This window comes from Octopus bimaculoides, chromosome 12, assembly GCF_046866305.1.
Source record: "Octopus bimaculoides isolate indiv1 chromosome 12, ASM4686630v1, whole genome shotgun sequence".
Taxonomy (NCBI): Eukaryota; Metazoa; Mollusca; class Cephalopoda; order Octopoda; family Octopodidae; genus Octopus; species Octopus bimaculoides.
Genome location: NC_142939.1, coordinates 64,834,784 through 64,857,489, shown reverse-complemented (window position 1 = coordinate 64,857,489; position 22,706 = coordinate 64,834,784). Strand labels below are relative to the sequence as shown.

General features: G+C 38.1%; 1 protein-coding gene across 2 annotated transcripts in view; it reads left to right on the top strand.

Moving 5' to 3' along the window:
• The window catches only part of LOC106881028 (ubiquitin conjugation factor E4 B), a 79,172-nt gene that overhangs the window by 2,846 nt on the left and 53,620 nt on the right, over nt 1–22,706 (top strand). For both annotated transcript variants that reach the window (XM_014931214.3, XM_052972224.2), the window contains exon 2: nt 19,757–19,940. In XM_014931214.3, coding sequence (XP_014786700.1) covers nt 19,757–19,940 — 184 coding nt within the window. The remainder of the gene's footprint in view (nt 1–19,756; nt 19,941–22,706) is intronic.

The window sequence follows — 22,706 nt, the reverse complement described above, 5'->3', positions numbered from 1 at the left end:
TAAGCTGGTATGGGTTAGACTAACAAGAGCTGTCAAGGTAGAGAACTGCACCAAACTCCACTGGTTTGCTTTAGCATGGTTTTTGTGACTGGACGCCCTTCCTAATACCAACCACTTTACAGCACGTACTGGGTGGTTTTGATGTGGCACCAGCTCTGGTGCTTTAGCAGGGTTGCCAAATAACTTGCGAGGTGAAGACCTCTCAGTTGGGCGGGGTGTGTTGTGGGGGTGGAACTGGGTGGGGAGTGACTGTGTGCAGGGTGAAAGGTTACAGTATAATAGAGAGAGAGAGAGAGATAGTTGTCTCACTATTAAAGGAGATACTTGGATGCCCCAGTAGGGAAAGAAAGAGAAAGAAATAAATGGTGTTGGACATGCATCAGGACCTACCCACAGGGAGGAGTATGAGTGGTACAGAAAGGCTTACAGGGTGTTTTCCTTAAAAGTGTGAGGGGGAGTTGTATGGTGATGGAGAAGAGGTGGCTAGCAAGCATGGTAGATATATGAGGGCAGGTAATGTGTGCAGGTAGGCATATGAGAGAGGGTGTGAAAGGGTCTGCAGTGGTTGGTGGTCATGGGTGGTGAAATGGGGAGGTGTTGGGAAGATGGGTTGTGGGGGAGTTTTGACAGAGGACAGATTATGTTTTTTGTGTGTATGTACATATATATTCTTTTATTTGTTTGTCATTTGACTGCGACCATGCTGGAGCACTGCCTTTAGTTGAACAAATCAACCTCAGGACTTATTCTTTGTAAGCCTAGTACTTATTCTATCGAACTCTTTTGCTGAACTGCTAAGTTACGGGGATGTAAACACACTAGCATCGGTTGTCAAGTGATGGTGGGGGAGAGGGGGGTACAAAGATATGCACAAACACACGCACACATATTAAAAGGGTAAAGACCTCCTTTGGTCATGAATGACCATGGGATTGAAACCTAGAAAGTTTCCCTCTGAGGGACAAATCCAGGCAAGGTTGTTTATGGAAGACCTGCAGTCACCCATGCATTCCAGCCTCCTCCTCTCCATGCCACTGATGTTATCCAAGGGAAAGGCCAAGTTCAATACAACTTGACACCAGTGACTTCGCAACTCATTTCTACGGCTGAGTGAACTGGAGCAACATGAAATAAAGTGTCTTGCTCAAGAACGTAACATACAGCCTGGTCAGGGAATCAAACTCACTACCTTATGATTTTGAGCCAAATGCCCTAACCACTGAGCCATGCATCTTCACAATATATATATATATATATATATAAATGTTTTTTGTCGTTTTTCTTGTTTGAACTCGTTATATATGTATATATATATAATAATAATATAGGGTAAGTTTGCTGTGGGATAGTTTGTATCACACACGTGGGTATAAAAGTTTATGACTAGTAAAACGCACAAAAAGTAAGCGAAACACAAGTACGTGACTGAGTTGGAGGCAGATTTACTTCTGCCTTTATAGTGCGTAAAGAAAATGGCATTGTAGGATGTGTACTACAGCAGTCTTATGTGTAGCTTAAATACTAAGATTGAAATGCAGGGGTGAATTATGCCTACCTAATCTACAAAAAAATATATATTTTGTGTTTTATGCATAGTAATCAGAGTAACCTTCATAATTTTATTGAACTAGGTCCATATTTTGCCATAAAAGGAAAATGTTGCTATCGATCTATTTCATTCAAGGTAGGCACTGTGTACCTAGATGGCACGTCCCTGGTGTACATGTATATATGTGGAAGCATCTGTTAATCTCTCAAGTTCCTGTATCTGCACTTAGAAAATCTTGTTTTAGTTTTGTTGGTAGAACAGCATCTGTTGTGACTGTAGACACCAAAATGTGAGTAACCGTCTTGGTTGCACTGGCTACACACATGAGGGCTCCGTTTGTCAAGTTTTCTTTTGGTACAATTTCTTCATTAAATTTGCTTTTCTTTTGTCTTGTCTGCCTCTGCTCATGTCTCTTTAAACCCTTCTCTAGTTGTAGTCTTCAGCAGGATCGATCGTCAGCAATGTCCTGCTTTTTAACATTCATTTAAAGGGCAATGAAGATGAAGTCCTCTTGTGTTCTCTTACTGGAGGCCAGCTCACCATTTAGCAGGTCTTTTAGGACCTTCCCATCAGGCATCTGGTTTATATGGCCCAGCCAGGAGAAGGGTCTTTGTGGCAGTGGAACGAGAAGGTTGGGTCTCTGCATGCGACTTGGTCAGTCCACTTGATGTTCAGAATGTGTTTCAGGTTGCATATGTGGAAGATATTAAGACGTTGCTCCTCCATCATCATTGTCATTTAATGTCCACTTTCCATGCTGGCATGTGTTGCACAGTTTGACTGAGGACTGGCAAACCAGAAAGCTGCACCAGGCTCTGATCTGAACTGGTAAGGTTTCTTACAGCTGGATGCCTTTCCTAATGCCAACCACTCCGAGAGATATTCCAGGTCTCTCTGTCGTACAGCAATGTGCTGAGAACATAAGCTCTGTCGACTGCAACCTTGATGTGTACTGTGGAGGAGGATATTCTGAAAGTATAGTTGCCTAACACAGAACAGGATGGAGACAATTCAGAGAACTACTACTTCTGTTGGTAACAAAAGCTCTCCCTCTCTCTCTCTGTCAAAGTGAAAGGCAATGATGCTTATGTATGAATAGCAATGTTAGATGCTAGTGAGACATGGATCCTGAATGCAGAGGATATGTGAAGACGAAAGAGGAATGAAATTAGTAGGCTTTATTGGACGTGCAACATCAGTGTGCATGTTTGACAAAGTAGAAATTTGTTGAGAGAAAAACTTGGTATAAGAGGATGGTAGAGGAGGATATAGCCTTGCCACCTTTATTAGTTAATCAGGTTATTCAGGAAGGTGTCCTACCCAATGACTAAAAAAGTAACATTATAGTCAGCTCAAGGGTAAAGACGATACCTTACATAGAAATAATTACAGAGGTATCAAATTGCTGGACCAGATCATGAAAGTTACTGAGAGAGTTATAGCCTGGTCTAATTAGGTAAATGTCCCTGCTCAATATGTGGGAAAGGTATTGACAGGAACTCCATACGATGTACCCAGGGCAAATTATGGACATACAAGAAGTGCAATGTAATTACAGGAAGGCTAACAAAACAAGTAGTGCTTATGGCAAAGGATGTGCAGGAGTAATGAACACAAAAGACCCATGAATAACAAATCTTCTCAAATGCCCTGGAGGTGGTAGTTTCTCTTACCTGAGTGATCTAATTAGCAGTGGAGGGGGATGTTCTTCAAGTGTAGTTGCCAGAATGAGAATGGGATGGAGAAAGTTCAGAGAACTATTAGGCCTCTGTTGGCAACAAAAGGCCTGTCTGAGTGAAAGGCAGATTGTATGATGCTTGTTTACAAACAGTTACACTACATGGTAGAGATGTGGGCCCTGAATGCAGAGGACATGTGAAGTCTAGAGAGGAATGAAGCTAGCATGCTTTATTGAAAATGCAGTGTCTGTGTGCATGTATGACAAAGTGCTAATGTAGTGAGAGAAAAGTTATGTGCAAGAGAAATCAGATGGAGTGTGCAAGAGAGAAGACTGCACTGGTTTAGTTATGGAATGCATATCAACGAGGACAGCTGCGGGAAAAAGTGCTGGTCACTTAAAGTAGATGGAATTAAAGTAGATACAGATGTAGAGGTGTCGGAAGGGTAGTTATAGTGAGAGGGTGTGGTGGCAGAGATGGAGTGCCCTAGGAATAATAGCTGATTCAAGATGTTCAGATGAAGCATGGCAGAAGAGGAGCAAGAATAGCTGGGGGCTCAGGGAAAGGAAGGAAGATATGAACCTGAGGTACAAAGGGTTAGGGGATATAATGTGTCAGGGAGGGATGGTTGTTGGGGAAGGGTGGGTTGGTAGGGAGATGAGATGCATGGAGTGTCTTCTGGGGTCTCTCTCTCTCCCACAAGTTCCATCAATTTTAAGTGATTGCCACTTTATACAGCTGTTCTCATCCATACACATCACATGACCATACCAGCAGAATTTTCTCTTACACACTGTATGTATATTTATATGGGTGTGTTTGAATATATTGGTGTGTAAGTACATGTGTATGTATGTGTGTGTGTGTGTGTGCATATATATAAACAAAAAAAAAAAATTTCAAAGTATATATTTTGATAGCAATGAATCTTCCACAGAACAATATATATATATATATATATAGTAAATGTTTTGATGAGTGTAACCAAGAAATGTTATATTTAGAATTCCATTCATTTTGTTCAACTGATCGTTAATTCTCTTTCTATTATTTGTCAAAAAGAAAACTATCTCTGTTTTAGTTTATTTGAAACCATTAATCTCTTTATTCTTATGTTTTGTTTGAATATTTTAATACATCCAGGGAAGACTTAACCAGTACAAATAGGTCATGTTGAATGGTTCTTTAAAAAAAATTTTTTTGCTTACAAATAACTCTAGGAAAAAACATTAGCAACCTTTCTAGTGTTTTGCTAGTAATTTAACCCTGTTTATATATATATATACATACATACATGTAGCATGTATGTTCATTTACGATTGTAGGTGTTTGTGTATGTTTTATTTACAGTAACTATGTGTATGAGTGTGTGTGTATATACACATGAATATATATGTGAACATTATATAATTATATATATATATATAATCCTTTCTACTATAGGCACAAGGCTTGAAATTTTGGGGAGAGGAATAGTCAATTAGATCGACCCCAGTACTCAACTGGTACTTAATTAATCAACCCCGAAAGGATGAAAGGCAAAGTCGACCTCGGCAGGATTTGATCTCAGAACATAGTGGCAGACGAAATATGGCTAAGCATTTTGCCTGGCATGCTAACGATTCTGCCAGCTCACCACCTTAATATATATATATATATATATATATATATATATATATATATATATCCATATATCCACTACTTTTCTCATTGGCATAGTTCACAGGTTCACTGATGCATTGTATTATAGGCAAATACCCACTTTGTTACATAATTTTGTTTTATAACAAGCAGGAATATGATGTGCATACTCCAAAACTGGGATGTACCTGATCAATATATTTGTTAAATCCTTCAGCATTTAAACCAGCCAAATCCAGCCCAAATATTCCACCTGTTTTATGTTCAAACTGACCAGATTCAGCCTCTCACACCTACCCTACAATGTCATTTGAAAACTATACAATGACCTCATTGAAATCTTGAAGCTTCAAGGCAATCCATGATTAATTCAAAACAATGTGAATAAATGATTACATTTGACAAAATAATCTGAATGCTAAATATATATAGATTTATCTTTTAATGGTTTATCTTTTAATGCTGGGGCAATGCCTTGAAGAAATTTAATTTAATCAATTGACCACTACACTTTTTTTCTTAAGCCTGGCACTTATTCTATCAGTTTATTTTGCTGAACCGCTTAGTTATGGGGGATGTGAACATGTCAACACTAGTTGTTAACGCGGTAGTGGTGGACAAACTCAAACACACACACACACACACACACACACACACAGAGTGGAATTCTTTCAGTTTCTGTTCACCAAATCCTCTCACAAGGCTTTAGTTGGCCTCAGGCTATAGTAGAAGACACTTACTCAAGGTGTCATGTAGTGGGACTGAACCAGGAACCATGTGGTTAGGAAGTGAACTTCTAACCACATGACCACGCCTGCACCTATAATCATGCGTGTGTCTGTGTAGGGTGTTTGCTTATAAGTGTTTATATACCTATGTGTTTATTTTTTTTATTTATGATAAATATATTTATATATCGAGATACATCTATGGTTTTATGCGTGTGCTTGTGTATATATATATATATATATATATAATCCAAGTAACATTGTGGCCATTCATAAATACAGGCATATCCTTTACAGCCATGCCCCCCACTCCCTCTCTCAACTGAGAGGTTTTTGTCTTGTGGGCTTGCAGGCGTTGGTTCCATGTAAAAAGCATCCAGTTTGGTGTTGTCATGTAGAAAGCACCCATGCTGGTGTCATGTAAGGGACACCTGTGCTGGTGTCAGGTAAGGGACACCTGTGCTGGTGTCAGGTAAGGGACACCTGTGCTGGTGTCAGGTAAGGGACACCTGTGCTGGTGTCAGGTAAGGGACACCTGTGCTGGTGTCAGGTAAGGGACACCTGTGCCTGTGTCATGTAAGGGACACCTGTGCCGGTGTCATGTAAGGGGAACTTATGTCTGTGTCATGTAAGGAACACTTGTGCTGGTGTCATGTAAGGGACACTTGTGCTGGTGTCATGTAAAGGACACCCGTGCCGGTGTCATGTAAGGGGAATCAGTGCCAGTGTCACGTGAAAAGGCACCTGTGCCGGTGCCACACAGGAAAGCACTTGTGCCAGAAGTATTTTCTTGACTTTTGAAGGATGAACAACAAAGTAGATCTAGTAGGATTTGAATGTGGAATGTACCACATGATATTTTTTGCTTGATGTCGGAATGGATAGAGCTTCAATCTGCCATGTTTAGTTGGCAACTTGTTTACATATTTCTCTTGTAAATATTGCTCCATTCACATACTGTTTATGCTGGCACTTACCCAGAAAAATTAGAACTTTCATAACATAATGCTGATGTTTAAATTAACAAAACCAAAACCAAATGTAGGTGTTTAACCTGAGAAGCACTAAGTTAGAATTTGAAATTTTATAATTTAAACATTGTTAGAGTTTCAGTTCTTGGAATTGATATATTCCTCTAGACAAGCCAATCAACAATCATATGTCAAAATCAATGTAGGAGTTTAATTATGGAGCATCTTAGTTCTATGATAATTGTGTCTGTGTAATTTCAGTGATGGCCCATCATTTGGTGTTATTGTTTCCCGACTTTCTAAACATGCGTGGAAGTGATTAGCAGAAAAGTCTTTTTTATCTCACCTTGAGGGTGACCCACACAGATGCACATGCACGGCAAGGGGAGCCCTTTTCAAGCAGCAGGTCATACAAGACATGGCTCATCATCATCAGGGCCACACCATGAGCCACAGTTTACTCTTGACTGGTTTAGAAGCACCAGTTGGTTTTGTCTCCAAGGGGTTAATCTATAATCTCCTAATTACTCATTAGTGTCATCAGATAATTGTTTATTTTTGTATATTGTCATTATTTGTTAGCATGATAGATATAGGTTAGGTCATATTTTACGTTTTTCTTTAGTAGTAACAGATTAGTTCAAAAGTCAAGTAAGCCAATCCACGACATTAGAGTGCAGCTCACATCTGCGGAGGTAGTACAGGTGGTGGTGGTGCTACTCACACACACACACACACACACACACACACACTCGATACAAAATAGCTCTGAGGTGCTGTTTCTTCTCTCTGCTACCTCTTCGGTCACTACCATGATGGTATTTGCTCCTGTGAACTATCATATTTTCCGATATGCAAGTTGATGCAGGATATTGTGTAAACATTCAAATGTCATCACTACCTTTCCAAACCTTGTTGCATTTCACATGGAATTTAAGGTCCTCCAAAGTCATCATGCTGTATAAGTTGACCTATATTGTTTTTGGCTGTAAATTTTGATCTACTAAAATTTGACCTGTATGCTGGAAAATATGGAATATCCTCTTTTCTCACATGTTATCCTCCTGTTATCAGTCTTCCAGAATCAAAGTTCACTGGTGGAGTTTCATTTTTTCTTCTTACAATGGACCCCTGCAGCAGATGTTTAACTTGAACATCTCAAGTGCACAAATTTCACCAATCTAGGGTTGTAACCTATAAAGGGTTTTTCTTTCCCTCTTATAAAATATATGAAAGAGTCACTTGTTCATCTTTTTCCTAATATCATCATCCTTTAACATTTGTGTTCCATGCTAATATGGGTTGGATGGTTTGATAGGATCTGATTAGCCTGAGGGTAGAGCTGGTCTCCATTGTCTGCTTTGGCAAGGCTTCTACAGCTGGATACCCTTTCTAATACCTACCACTTTACAGGGAGCACTGGGTACATTTTTTTTTGTGGAACCAGCACTAGTGAGGCCATAAATAACTTGCAAAATAAGACCCCTTGTCAGAGTAGGGATACAATGTTTAGGGAAGTGGCTTTGTGCCAGATGTAGAGAAGCTAAAGTAGGAAAGAAAGACTGGAAGAGGTGTTTTGCTGCAGAGGAGACATATGGCCACCCCAGCAAGAAAGGGGGTAAGGATGGTGGAGATAAGGTATCAAGATGTACCCCTCAAGGCACAGGAAGTTAGGTAGAGAGAATATTTATAGAATTCCTTCAGTGAAAATAACTTATATAAGTGTATATTGTTAGTACACATGGTCAATTCTAAATCTGGTTATTTCAGAGAATAAATGAATGGACAAAATGATTATAGTATCAGGCAGGTTACTTTATGATGTTTGTTCTAGTTCTTTGTGTTTGAGTTCAAATCTCACCTTAGCCACTTTGGGTGGTAGACTTAATCCATCACCCTACTTAACCCTTTTGTTGTCATATTTATTTTGAGATGCTCTGTGTTTCTTTCAATTAATTTTAAATATAACAAAGAATTTAGTAAAATAATCTATCATTAAGCTGATGTTAGAAACATAAATTGTGACTAAAGTTTGGTGGAAGATTTTAATTCAAAACTTATGGAAATAAGACATTTGTACTACAGAGCCAGAGCCGGTTTTGGCCAGGTTGGTATCACTGAATCTTTGGGCACCTTTTAGCAGAGTCTGCTCTGTCCTAAGTGTATTTGCTGATAAAGAAGGCAGAAAAACTCCTTTCATTAGCTGATTAGTCTTATCATAGCTTTATATAACATCGTTATCTGGTCAGTCTGGCACTTAGGGAATATCGAATATTTATGAAAATTTACCAGTCAAACACAGATGACCTGAGATTAGACATCAGGTTCATTCGTTTTCATAATCTTCACCAAAGCTATCTTTCTTTGTATTTCACCATAACCATTATGTCTACAAAAGGAAAAACCACTTGAAAATTTTCTGTTCTGCTATCATCTTTATTGAAAAGACTTCATTAATGGTTAAGTCTAGTCCCACCTGAACTTTAGTTAAATCCCCCTGCTCTGAGAGCAGTTTTGTTTCCACCTTGTAGGACTTTTCTTGGAAGTCTCATTCATAGTTGTAATATGTAATAGACAATATCTCCTCTACCCCACTCCCTTATTTCTAACCATCTGTTGCCATTCCCTCATGCACTTACGAAGGCACCCAATCTCTCTTTTCCTCTGTCCCACTGTCTGTATCATCCCTTACGCTCACCTTCCTGTACCTTGAGTTTGATCTGGAACTACATCTTACCATCTTCATCTTCTTAACTACTCCTACCCACCCCCATATAATGTGCGGCAGCCATGTATCCCTTAAGTTTGTCCCTCTATTGGTCTAAACCCACCTTCGCCCCCACCAAATACTCTCTTCCCTCCCACTTCAGGTGGGGGAGCTTTTTCTTTTTTTCTTTTCCTGTCTTTCAAGTTACTTGGAAACCTCACCAGTGCTGGTGGCATGAAAAAAAAAAGCACCCAGTACACACTGTAAAGTGGTTAGTGTTAGGAAGGGTATCCAGCCATAGAAACCACACCAAAGCTAACATTGGAGCTCAAGCAGATCTCCAGATCCTGGCAAACTGTCCAACCCTTACCAGCATGGAAAAAGGATGTTTGCTGCTGATGATGATGATGATGGTACATTGCTTGTGTAGTATTGGCTCTGGATGAGAGGAGGTGGGAAATTTTTGTGGATGAATTAAACGCTTGTGACAATATGTTGTTCATAAAATTATAATTTTCTTCAAACTGGGCCTCATAGAGGCAATGATAAATGATTGAGACCATTGGTGTTATGTCATGCTTGAGAAGAAGACCCATCCAGCCAAATAAAATTGTAATTGGGGCAGATACTGGTGTCACACAAATGGCACCCATGCGGGTGGCATGTAAAAGCACCCATTACACTCTTGGAATGGTTGGCATTAGGAAGGGCATCCAGCTGTAGAAATCGTGCCAAATCAGACTGGAGCCTGGTGCAGCTCCCCAGCTTGCCAGCCCTGGTCAAACCGTCTGACCCATGCCAGCATGGACAACAGATGTTAAATGATGATGATGATGATGATGACAAGAAAACTGTTTCTCGTTTATATCTATACTGTTTCATTCAGTTTGATTGTTCATGTGTCATCAGATGCTTTGTGCCTGAATGTGTATCGATTACAAGATTACATTAATTTAGAATTGGCAACCTGTTATTTTAAAGAGTAATAATGTATATTCAAAATAGATTTTAAAACTTTCAATTCTACTAAAGATGAAGATAATAGTTTGAAAAATTAATAATCTTAATTATGACCTTATAATTAAGGTTTTCTTTGTGTTCTACTTTATATGCATCATCTCTTTATCTATTGATATCAATACATCAATACTATCTCAATTATAAATCAACCATTAAAGTAATACCTGTGTTCTCTAATTGTCCAATCCAAGTAAGTTTTTTGTATCTAATTCGTCAATATTTTATTTTATGGCATACAAGCTGACTTAATATATTGTGCATGCAAATATTGTCACTATCAGGCAAGTATTGTCACTATCTTTCCAAATCCTTCTGCATTTCACATAGAATTTTTGGCCCACTGATGTTGTCTTGGTGTATGTCAGCCTTCCTTTTTGAGGCTGTACATTTCAGTCTGCAAGAATTTGACTTGTATGCCGAAAAATAAGAAAATGTTTTATCCATTCCAATTATAAGTATTCTTTAGACAGGTTCCACATTATGGTTCTTGCACAGAGGTAGAAAGAAACACTGGTTCCTATACAGAAGCAATATTTATTTTGTTTGCATAAACTAGCCATTTACTCTGTTCCTTAGAGCAGTGCCCCCAACCTTTTTTTTTCGCACTGTGGACCAGTTTCAAGCAAGACAATTTTCACTTGAAGCAGGGAATCACACACATAACAAATTGCAGTAAATTACATTATTTTAATTATTGTGTATATAATACAGGCACAGGTATGGATACCTGAAGGGAGGGGATTTTCAAAGTTATAATATTTTTGGCTATATGTCTGCATGAACAGAGCTGATTTGGGAGCTGAACATTAACCATCTTAATCTGTCCTGAAAATTAATTTGATTTTCCTGAAAGATCATTGCCTGAAGTCAACCATAAGGTTTTTGTTCTTCATGGTTGACTAGTTGTTGCAGGATTTTTATTATAAAATGTTCAACATTTTAGTTGAGAAAATTTTAGATTCTTTTACTTTTATCATATACTTATTTCAGTCATTAGACTGTGGCCAAGCTGGGGCTCCACCTTGAAGGATTTTAGTTGAACAAATTGACCCCATCACATAGGTATTTGTTTTTTGAAGTCGGGTACTTATTCCATCAGTCACTTTTGCTGAACTGCTAGGTTATGGGAACGTAAACAAATCAACTCTGGTTGTCAAGCATGTGTGTGTGATGGTCCTAAAGGCACACACACGATAGGTTTCCACACAATTTCCATCTACTAAATTCACTCACAAAGCATTGGTTGGCCTCGGGACTATCACAGAAGATGCCCAAGGTGCTGTGCAGTGGGACTGAACCTGAAACCAAGTGGTTGCAGAGTGAGCCTCTTAATCACACAGCCATGCCTACTGTTTTATTTTGTTTCTTTTTGTTCATTTATATTCATTCTTAAAAGATATACAGTTCCAAATTACTTTGTTATAATCAGTTCAACAGGACTGTTCTTGGTTTACTTGTTCTATAAACTAGAAAAAGATGACATTGTATTAGCAAATATGATTGTTGTAAGACTGGTTTACTCATTCATTTCCAGTGAATTTCATTCAATTGTCTCCACAAACAGCTGCTTCTGTAAATTGAATCATCTAACAATAGCTAATATCTGAACAATGTTGTATAATGTAATTTGTGTGACAAAACATCGAGTTTTTCTCTGTAATTAAATTTAAATCCAGTTTCTACGGTAATGAATAATGTTTTCTTACATGAGTATAATGCTTCTGACTTGTAAGATGTGAAATAGCGATATTTATATTATAAATAATCTATTAAAGTTTTAATGTCTTGGAAGGTGGTTGGTGACCTTGTGAGTGTCACGTTAAAAAGCACCAGTGGTGGCATCATGTCGAAAGTGCTGATGTCATGTGAAAAAGTACCGGTACTGGTGTCATGTGATAAAGCCCCAGTGACGTAGCACTGGGGCTTTTTTTTATATAATCAAAATCACAGGTGCTGGTGTCACATAAAAAAGAATTTCCAGTGCTGGTGTCACATAGAAAAAAGAAGCACCAATGCTGGGTGCCATGTGAAAAAGCACTGATGCTGCATGAAAAAAACCTTCCAGTACAGTCTGTAAAATGATAGGTATTAGGAAGAGCATCCAGCTGTAGAAACCATGTCAAAACAGACCACGGAGCCAGCTGTGGCTTCTGGCTTTACCAGTTTCTGTCAAATAGTCCAACCCATGCCAGCATAGAAAAGAGATGTTGAATGATGATGATACCAGATACTCATCATCATGATTATTGTTTAATGTTCACTTTTCCATGCTTGCATTGGTCAGATGGAGTGTGATGAGGCAGAATTTCTATGGTTGGATGCCCTTCCTGTCACCAACCCATACCTGTTTCCAAACAAGGTAATAATCCCCCCACTGACTACACATGATTCATGGAAGATTAGAAATGAAAGAAACCGTTTGCATGATGGTGACAGTCATCTACAGTTATCACATGAAGGCAAAACAAGGAGACAGTAACACACACACACACACACACACACACACACACACAATGTGCATGTGTTTGCATCTCACTTGTCAGTCAATGAGATGGTGCTTATTGTGGCTATAAATTGTTTTCACTCTTATTTCTAGCAATACTGGTGCTGAATAGTGCCCTCTCTTGCTTTAGTGATGTATATATTTTTACCTTTCGGTTGAAAAATTGCTAAAAAGCCACCTTTATGTATGTATGTATATATATATATATATGTATATATATATATATATATATATATATATATATATATATATATATATATATATATATATACACACACACACACATACATACGATGGGCATTTTTCAGTTTCTGTTTAACAAATCCACTCACAAGGCTTTAGTTGGCTCAAGGTTCTTTAGAAGACACTTGCCCAAGGTGTCACACAGTGGGACTAAACTTGAGACCATATGTTTGGGAAGCAAACTTCTCACCTCATAGCCATGTCTGAGCCTATATTATAATCACTAATTAGTGGCATAGACTATCCATCTTGCTAGCATTAGGTAGGTGATAATACCCTGTGGGGACAAAATTAGTACATTTAAGATATGTGAAAGAAGAGGTAAAAATGCAGTCTGTAGTTTATAGTCCCTAATTGGCAGACACTGACATAATCTGTAAAATAATTACCTAATGAGCAATATGGTGGTGGGGAGGTAGGTGGCTCCATTGGTCAAGGTTGACCATCTAAACATAGGCAGATGACTGGTCAACCTGGGTAAGATTTTTTTGAGGGAGACTGGTAGTTGGTCATGGAGAGGTAGGAGAGCAGATCTCCTTTCTCCACCCCATTGATGTTACCCTAGGGCAAGGCAGCATACTTGGGCTGATAGAAGTTTGGCACCAGTATTGTTACAGACATTACTGCCAGAATGCAAAAAGATGGAACAGATATCTCAAAGGATCTTGACCCACCAATCAACTGCCCTGTACAATTGCTTATTTGTTGACCCTGAGTGGATGAAAGGTAAAGTTGATCGTAGATGGATTCAAACCCAGAGAATGAGAATGCTGTGAGGAATTCTATCCAACACTAAGAAGGAAATTAGTCTTATTCAGTAAACAGCAGATATGTGGTTTGGATCCTGTTTGTGAGCTGTTTCTCTTTTCTGTCTTCCAAATTGGTGCTCGAAATGTCTAATCAGATGTGATTGTTTAGTTCTGCATGAAGAGCCCAAATGACAGAAATAACCAAGAACTGAAACTGGCTTCCACACTACTTTGGCTAGAATTTCTCTCCATTCTACCACATTTACCTGTCTACCATCTGACTGTGATGTAATTGGAATTTCCTTAAGTTGCTAGAAAATGTCTCTGAAGATTTAGGTTTTAGCAGAATTTAATGATTTTGTTTAAATAATGGATGTTTGGCTTCCTGTCAGTATAATTCTTTATTGCCCACAAGGGGCTAAATATAGAGGGGACAAACATTGGAAAGACAAAGAGACTAAGTCGATTACATCGACCCCAGTGCATAACTGGTACTTATTTAATCGACCCCGAAAGGATGAAAGGCAAAGTTAACCTCGGCGGAATTTGAACTCAGAACGTAGCAGCAGACGAAATACCGTTAAGCACTTCGGCCAGCGCGCTAACGATTCTACCAGCTCACCGGCTTCCTGTCAGTAATGGAGTCAAGCCAAATGTTTAAAATCATTTGGTTATAGGTTCAAACATGGTTGTGCAGTTAAGAAACTTACTTTGGTTTCCACATTGTTTCAGGTTCAGTCCTACTGCGTGGCACCTTGGGCAAGTGTCTTCTACTACAGGTCTGGGTCAGTCAATGCCTTGTGTCTGAATTTGGTAGATAGCAACTGTGGAAGTCTGTCATATATATATATATATATATATATATATATATATATATACACACAAATACATATACAAACACATATCTATATATATATATATATATATATATATATATATATATATATATATATATATATATAGTGTGTGTTTTTACATTGGGTGCCATGTCTACAGGAGATGTGGGTTCCTGTCCCATGGGCAGCCTGTGACATTTTTCTATCCAAAAGGCTTTTCAACCTAATATTTACTTGCTATAATTTGTAGCTTTATGTGTGTGGTTCAATATCTGCTGTTCCAAGAATGTATATACATGTATCTTTGTGTTTGTCCCTCCACACTTGACAACCAGTGTTGGTTTATTTACATCCATGTAACTAAGCAATTGAACAAAAGACACTGACAGAATAAGTTTCAGATTTAAAAAAAAAATTCCTATGGTTGATTTGTTCAGCTAAACCCTTCAAGGCCATGCCCCAGCATGGCCACAGTCTAATGTCTGAAATAAACAAAAGATAAAGATGTAATGTGCTACATGTGAGGTTTATGGTAAAGACATTTAAGTTGTATTCTAGAAATGTCTTATTGTCTCTTTTATACTTGATTTTGTCGTCATCAAAGTATGGCTGTAGGTGTCTTGTTTCATTGCATTTGACTATTTTTTGATCAGCTTCTGGCAAACCTACCAGCCTTATTTATTTATCGCTGGTTGAAACTCTCCGTCTCTTCAACTCTGTATACTTTTGTATTTATGCCAAGAACAAAACTGATTCATTTACAGCTTTATTACAAAATATCACTTGTATTGTTTATTTTTGGAGTCTTTTTTTCTTTCTTCAACTGCTTCATATATTTGTAGAATATCTAACATCGTTGCTTTGTCTTTTTTGCATTTATATTTTGCACCGAGTTACAATGATAACTCAATCTTTAAATAACAACAATATAAGAAATGAATAATTTTGTATTTGATAAAAATCTTGTGAAACTATATGCTTTTGTTGCTCCATGTTTGAACACTTGAAATTAAATTAGTTGCTAAATGTAATTATCAAATTCTGTTTTTTAAGAGAACTTGAGACTGCATTTAAGGCTTACTTACGATTCTAATATTTTCATTTCTGTAATTTGCCTTCATGAAATTTAATAAATTAAAAGGAAATCTTGCCATTATTCATTTAATTTCCAAGATTCTCATCCATTCCAACCTTTCTCATATCTACCCCCTCACCGATCCATCTCAACCTCTCCATGTCGGTTTACGTATTTAATATTGGAAATTTCTATTTTCTTTTTAATATGTATTTTTTATAGGAATTATAACTCAAGGGGAAAATTCCCTCATAGCTTTGTGTAAGAACGTTTTTGATAAGTTGTCTTTGAAACAGCAGCAGCTTAAACTAGCTGTAGATATGACTTTTAGATAAATCAATAGAGATGCTGTTAGTCTAATGTTGCTAGAAATAGGTTCAGCAAAGGTTAATAGAAGGCATTAATAATATAGAGGATGGCTTTGAATATCAGTGAATAAAATATAAATGAAATAAAAAGACAAATTATAACATTTTCCTTTCTGTTCCCACACCACCTCCATTCATTAAGGGAATGTTAAATATTCACTTGGTTTTTTACTTCCCTTTTTCCATGCTAGCATGGATTTGACAAACGTAATATGGAGGCATTGTTTTACAGCCAGATACCCTTTCCCTCACTGATTGTTTATCTGTTTCTCTCACTAATTATTTGTTTATTCAAGTATTCCATATTTCTTCGAAGGCATGAAGCCAGCATTTGATTTGTTGATAGGGGAAAATGATAGCAACATGGCTTGCAACTCAGTAAGTTTTGAGAAGCACAAATATAAAGATGTACATGCATACATGTGTACATGCATAAATATGTCTGCATGTGCATGCACACAAATGCATACATACATGTATATGCACATGTACGTATATAAGTAAACAAGCATACACGACAAAATGCACTGGGAAGGCATTGGTCAGCCTGGGGCTATATACGAGAAGGCACCCAAGGTTCCATGCAGTGGGACTGAACCTAAAACCAAGTGGTTGGGAAGTGAACTTCTTAACTATGCAGTCATGCTAATGCTTCTCATCTTTATTGTATGTAATTCAAGGAAGAGAGACAGTTGCTCCAGACTGAAAATTAATACTGCTAAGGTCCAACTTGAACTTCTCGTCACTCAATGTCTGGAGAGAAAACTTGTGCTTGTCTAGCTATTTAGGTTAGCATAATATTTCTGACTACAGAAGATGGGTAAATGTGTAGGTAATTCCATATCAACCCTCATTGAAAAAGTATTCCATTCTTGACCATTCTGTTTTGATTTTTTTTTTTGTACATTGGTTCTTAGACTATATTATCCAGTATGTCTTAAAAAAGAAAAAAACAGTAGCAATGTGACTTAAAGCAAATTTAACTGCTATTTCTAGCAAACTGACCACATAGTTGTTTCCTTGTTGGTGTTAGACTAGCCATGGGCAAACAGCAACCTCTTGGGTTTATTAAATGACATGCTTAATGATGAATTACCTGGAATCTTTTTTTTTTAGAGTGACCTGCTTCATGATGATCCATCTCTCATGTGGACCCGCTTCTTGGCAAAAGTTGCCCCATGGCTCTTTTAGACAATCAGATTACTGAATATTGCTTAATAAGTAATAATGATCAAAATTAATATAGGAAATATTTATCCACCTCAATTGCTTATCTTTTGCTTGTTTCAGTCATTGGACTGCAGCCATGCTGGAGCATTGCCTTGAAGGGTTTTAATCAACCCCAGTACTTATTTATTTTTTTTTTTTTTTTACGTCCGATATTTATTCTAGTAGTCTCTTCCACTAAATCGTTAAGTTACAGGGACATAAACAAACTAACACTGGTCAAGAGGTGAGGAGGAGGACAAACATAGATGCACACACAGATGTGAATATGCACACACACTTATATGGTATACGATGAGCTTCTACGTAGTTTCCATCTACAAAATTCACTCACAAGGCACTGGTCAACCTGGGGTTTTAGTAGAAGACACTTGCTGAAGGTGCTGTGCAGTGGGACCGAACCTGAAACCACAGGGTTGCAAAGTGAGCTTCTTAACCTCACAACCATGCCTGCACCTATGTTTGTTTATTTACTGTATTAACAAATCCATAACATTTAGATTTAGTGGATTCCATAAGTTCAGGCTTTGTTTTTCTCAAAGGTTATTGACTTAGTTCTTATGCTGTCACGTTTGAACTTAGATAGATTCACCATTTGTTTAATAATGGCCACTTCTAAACAACAACAACAGCAGCAGCAGCAGAAAGCCAAAGCTTGTTTTCGTGAATGTATATAGTAAAAACGTTAGTTAACATTTATAAGCATTAATGTATATATGGTTTATAGCTCCACCCTCCTTCTTTCACTATTGTAAGCACGGAGGTTATATAACTGTCACTGACATATTTTGAGAAAACTAGGAAGTTTGTTTGTGTAGCTGTTTGGCCAAATGGAAAAAGAAGTCATGTTCTCTCAAATCTCGCGCTCTGTGGTTTTGAAAAAAAAAAAAACCCAACAAAAAGACAGATTGGACAAGGTAGTCCCAGATATATAAAAAGATAAGATGGTTGTAGGTGGGATGCCCTCAACCATGAATTAGCTGAAATAGGACAGGCAGCCTAGGGTTAAACAACCTAGTAGTATATATATCTGTGGATATACAAACTGTGAAACTACTGTTTTTATATATGCGTATGTGTGTGAGTATATGCATGTGGGCATGTGTGTATAAGGTGTGTTTTTGTATAATATGTATGTATGTCATCATTGTTTAATGTCTGCTTTCAATGCTGGCATGGGTTGGATGGTCTGATATGGAGATGGCTAGCAGGGAACTGTCCAGACCCCAGCTGTTTGTTGAAGCATGGTTTCTACAGCTGGATGCCCTTCCTAATGCCAGCCACTTAAGTGTGTACTGGGTGCCTTTTACGTGCCACCGATATGGGTGCATTTACATAGCACCTCTGTATGTATATATGTGTGTACACATATACCTATCTTTCTGTCATTCTTTGCATAGCCCAAGGTAAGCTCTGAATAAGTCAACTTACGATCAAAAGTATTTCAGCCAACCTATTTTAGGACAGTGTATCTAAGAGTACATTATCCAATGTGTCCCTTCTTATTTAAGAAAGAATATTATGATTTGGGAGAGGATTTAGCTAATGATTCTAGTGAGTCATGTGATCCTCTCTTCCTTGTTGGTTCATATAAATGTTTGTATGTTTATGGCGGTAGTACTAGTGGTATTATGAGGTGGTAGTGTAGTAGTACTTATCTGAGGCGTTTTTGAATTCTGACCAGCCTAGTAGGCTTGGCTGTGGTAAGAAGCTTATTTCTCAACCACAAGGTTCTAGGTTCTGTTCTACTGCATGATACCTTGGGCAAGTATTTTCCACTATAGCCTTGGGTCAATCAAAAGCCTTGTGAGTTGCTTTGGTAAAAGGGAAACTGAAAGAAGCCTGTTGTTTGTGTGTGTGTGTGCCCCCCACTTGACAACTTGTGTTGGTTTGTTTACTTTTGTCATAACTCAGCTGTTTGACATTAGAATAAGTACCAGCCTTAAATAAATATATAAATGTGTGTGTGTGTGTTGTGATTGATTTGTTTGACTAAAACCCTCCAAAGCAGTGTTCCAGCATGACTGCAATCCAATGACTGAAACAAGCGATAGGAGATGTTATTAGTAAGTCAGGTGACCCTGTATTTGCTACCTTGTTGGTTCATAAATATTTGTATGGCTCACTGGATCCTGTCCAACCATCCACTCCATGCTAGCATGAAAGACCAACGTTAGATGACGATGGTGATGATGATGTTGATGGGGTGGTGGTGGATTGATGATAGAACATGCTTCCCTTTATGTTCTGAGTTCAAATCCTACTGGGTCCTTCCATCCTCTTTGAGTCAATAGAATAATAGTTGTCAAGTATTATGATAGATTTAATCTACCAACACACTCCTACTTAATGTATTTGGTATTGTACCAGTGTTAGAAACAACACTTCCTTGTGATTCTGTGTGACAGTTGTTATTGTAAAGTTGTTATAATTGTTTAAAGCTTACCGTTTCTCTTGTAGATTCGTCGCAGAAGACTAGCGAGGTTAGGTGGTAACACAGCGGGATCCAGCAAGTCAACGGACAAAATCATTCCTCATGATAAAGATAAAACTTCCAATAATGTCAGCAGTACGTTTTGTCAATCTATGGAAGTGGAGCAAACTCAGGGAGCTGCAGCTCTTCCTAAAGAGACAAATGCAGCAGGTATGGCTTCACAACTATTCTCTTTCTCTTTTGTTTTGTCTTTTATTTTTTCTTCTTTACTTGTTTCTGTTGTATAGTGAAACTGTATACCCCTCCTAGTAAAATGTGGTAGGAACCAGCCATTATTAGTAGACTAGTAGCTGGTCGTCAAGAGAGGGTCGATAGTTGACAGTTCTACTCGGTGTCTTGTGGAGCTATCAGCGATAATGACAGAATAAGTTAGTATGTTACTATTTTGGTTCGAAGAGATACAATAGTATCTGATGACTAGTAACTCTTGTGGCTACTAGCGTAAAACAGCAACTACAGTACAGCGGCAGTCACACATCACACCAGTAGGAGGAACCCACTTTACAACAGTTTTAGTCATGGCTCTATGGTCAAACTGGGGTACTACCTTGAAAGGTTCAATCCAGTCATGGGCAGACTGTGACCCATGGGACTTTCTGAAAGAAAAATTACCTTGATTTTTTTTTTTCTTCTAAGTAGTGCATCCTGCTTGTTGATGAACCATGACTCCTATAACCTGCTTTTCAAGAAAGGTTGCCCATGCCTGGGTTAGTCAAACAAAGCAACCCCAATATTTCTTTTTCTTTTTTTAAGTTTGGAACTGATTGTACTGGTCTCTTTTTGCCAAACCGCTAAGTTACAGGGACATAAACACACCAACACTGGTTGTCAAGCAGTGATGGGGGGATGGGCACAAAGACACAGATACACACGCACACTGGCTTCTTTCAGTTTCCGTCTACCAAGTCCACTTACAAGGCTTTGATTGGTCTGAGGCCATAGTAGAAGACACTTGCCCTAGGTGCCATGAAGTGGGACTGAACCCAGAACCATGTGGCTGGGAAGCAAACTTACCACACAGCCATGCTTGTATGCATGTTTTTTTTTCTTTTTTTCTTTCTGAGCATGTTACTGATTGCTGCTGTTTTTTAACGAAGATTTATTAACTAACCCTCTGAAGGCGAACTCTACTGAGGAGGCTTCCACAGGGAAGAAGATTAAACCAGTTTTATGAGACAGTAGTTAGTTTTCTTTAAATATTTGCATCTGCACAATGTTTAAATTGGTTTCTTCATCTGTGATCATTCTGTCGCAGATCAACAAACCAATTTCATCATTTGTACATAGTACCTGGTTGAATCAGATGTAGGACCCTTTATTTCTAAACTAAGAGGATTAACACTCTTATCCATCAAGTCCTGCATTGGTATAGATGTATAATATATTAAATATTGGATGCTTTTTTTTGTCTTTTTTTTTTTGTTTTTTATTTATCCCCAGAGATGATGTTAATCAGTTAGGAAAATTTTTATTTCGTTAGCATCCATGTCTTGAGCGTTTAGTTCAGTGGTTCCCAAACCTTTTATTTAAATGAGTTTTCCCACAGACCCGTTTTAATATGCTTACTCATATATTTATATATATATATATATATATACACACACATGAAATTTTGAATTTTGTTCATGGACCCCAGTGCTACCTTTGCAAACCATCAGAGGTCTGTGGACCCCAGGTTGGGAACCACTGGTTTAGTTATTTCTTTTATGAGATATAAAATAAAATGAGTGATATTATTTAAAATTCTGTAGAAGAATATCTATGACCAACTAGACATAGAAAAGTATTTTTGCTGTAGCAAAATGAATGTGCAAATAAATCTCAAGAAACATATATATGAGCTGGTGGCATGAAGAAAAATACACAGTTCATTTTGTGAAGTGGTCGGTATTAGGAAGGGTATCAAGCTGTAGAAACCCTGCCCTACTAGACAGTGGAGTACTATACAGTCCTTAGATCCATTGGGTCTTGTCAAATCGCCTTATCCATTGCTGGTATGGAACTTGGATGTTGAATGATGGTGGTGTGTATGTGTGTACATGACTGCGTGTGTGTATGTATGAAGGCTTGCTGTTAAGGAGTTTGCTCTTCAACTACATTGTTTCCAGTTCAGTCCTGTTGCACGGCACCTTGAGTCCTGGGCCAACCAAAGCACTGTGAAGGGATTTTGTAGATGAAAGCTAAAAGTTGTTGTTGTACACACACACACACATGTCAATGTCTTGACCTTGCATTATTAATTGTAAACAAACTTCATCGTCACACAACTGGTGACATTGATTTGCAATCTTCCGTGAAAACCTGTCCAGCTATTTCTGTGGTGTTTCATGCTGAGAGGATTAAAGGAACGTATGTTTTGCTTGGGAGCAGGTACGGGTCGGTAACAGGAAGAGCTTCCAGCCACAGAAAAATATACCTCAACAAATTTCACCTGACCCATGCAAGCTTGGAAAAGTGGACATTAAATGATGCAGTTTGTTGTGATTTGTTGATAGAGAGAGAGAGGGAGGGAGAGAGAGAGAGAGAGAGAGGGAGAGACAGAGAGAGTGCAGGTACTAAGGAAAGTCTAGTGGCATAAATCATGTGTATGAATATATATATTTATGATGATGTCTCCGTGTTTTCACTCAGTTTACTAGTTGATAGTAATGTATGCTTTGCTTGTTTTACCCCCTATGTCTGCGACTTGTTACTATGAATGTTGTACAAGTTTTGGAGATAATCCTCAGTATTTTTGCCTTCTGTGTGTGTGTGCGTGTGGGCGTGTGCTGGTATTGAGTGCGTTGGTTGGATGTACTTGATGTTCTTGCTGTTGTTCAGCCCCAGGACAGCCATGAATGAGTAAACTGCTGATCAAAGAGGTTTTTACAGCTATAATTATCTTCTACATGTTTCTGTTAGGGGAATGTGGCCATG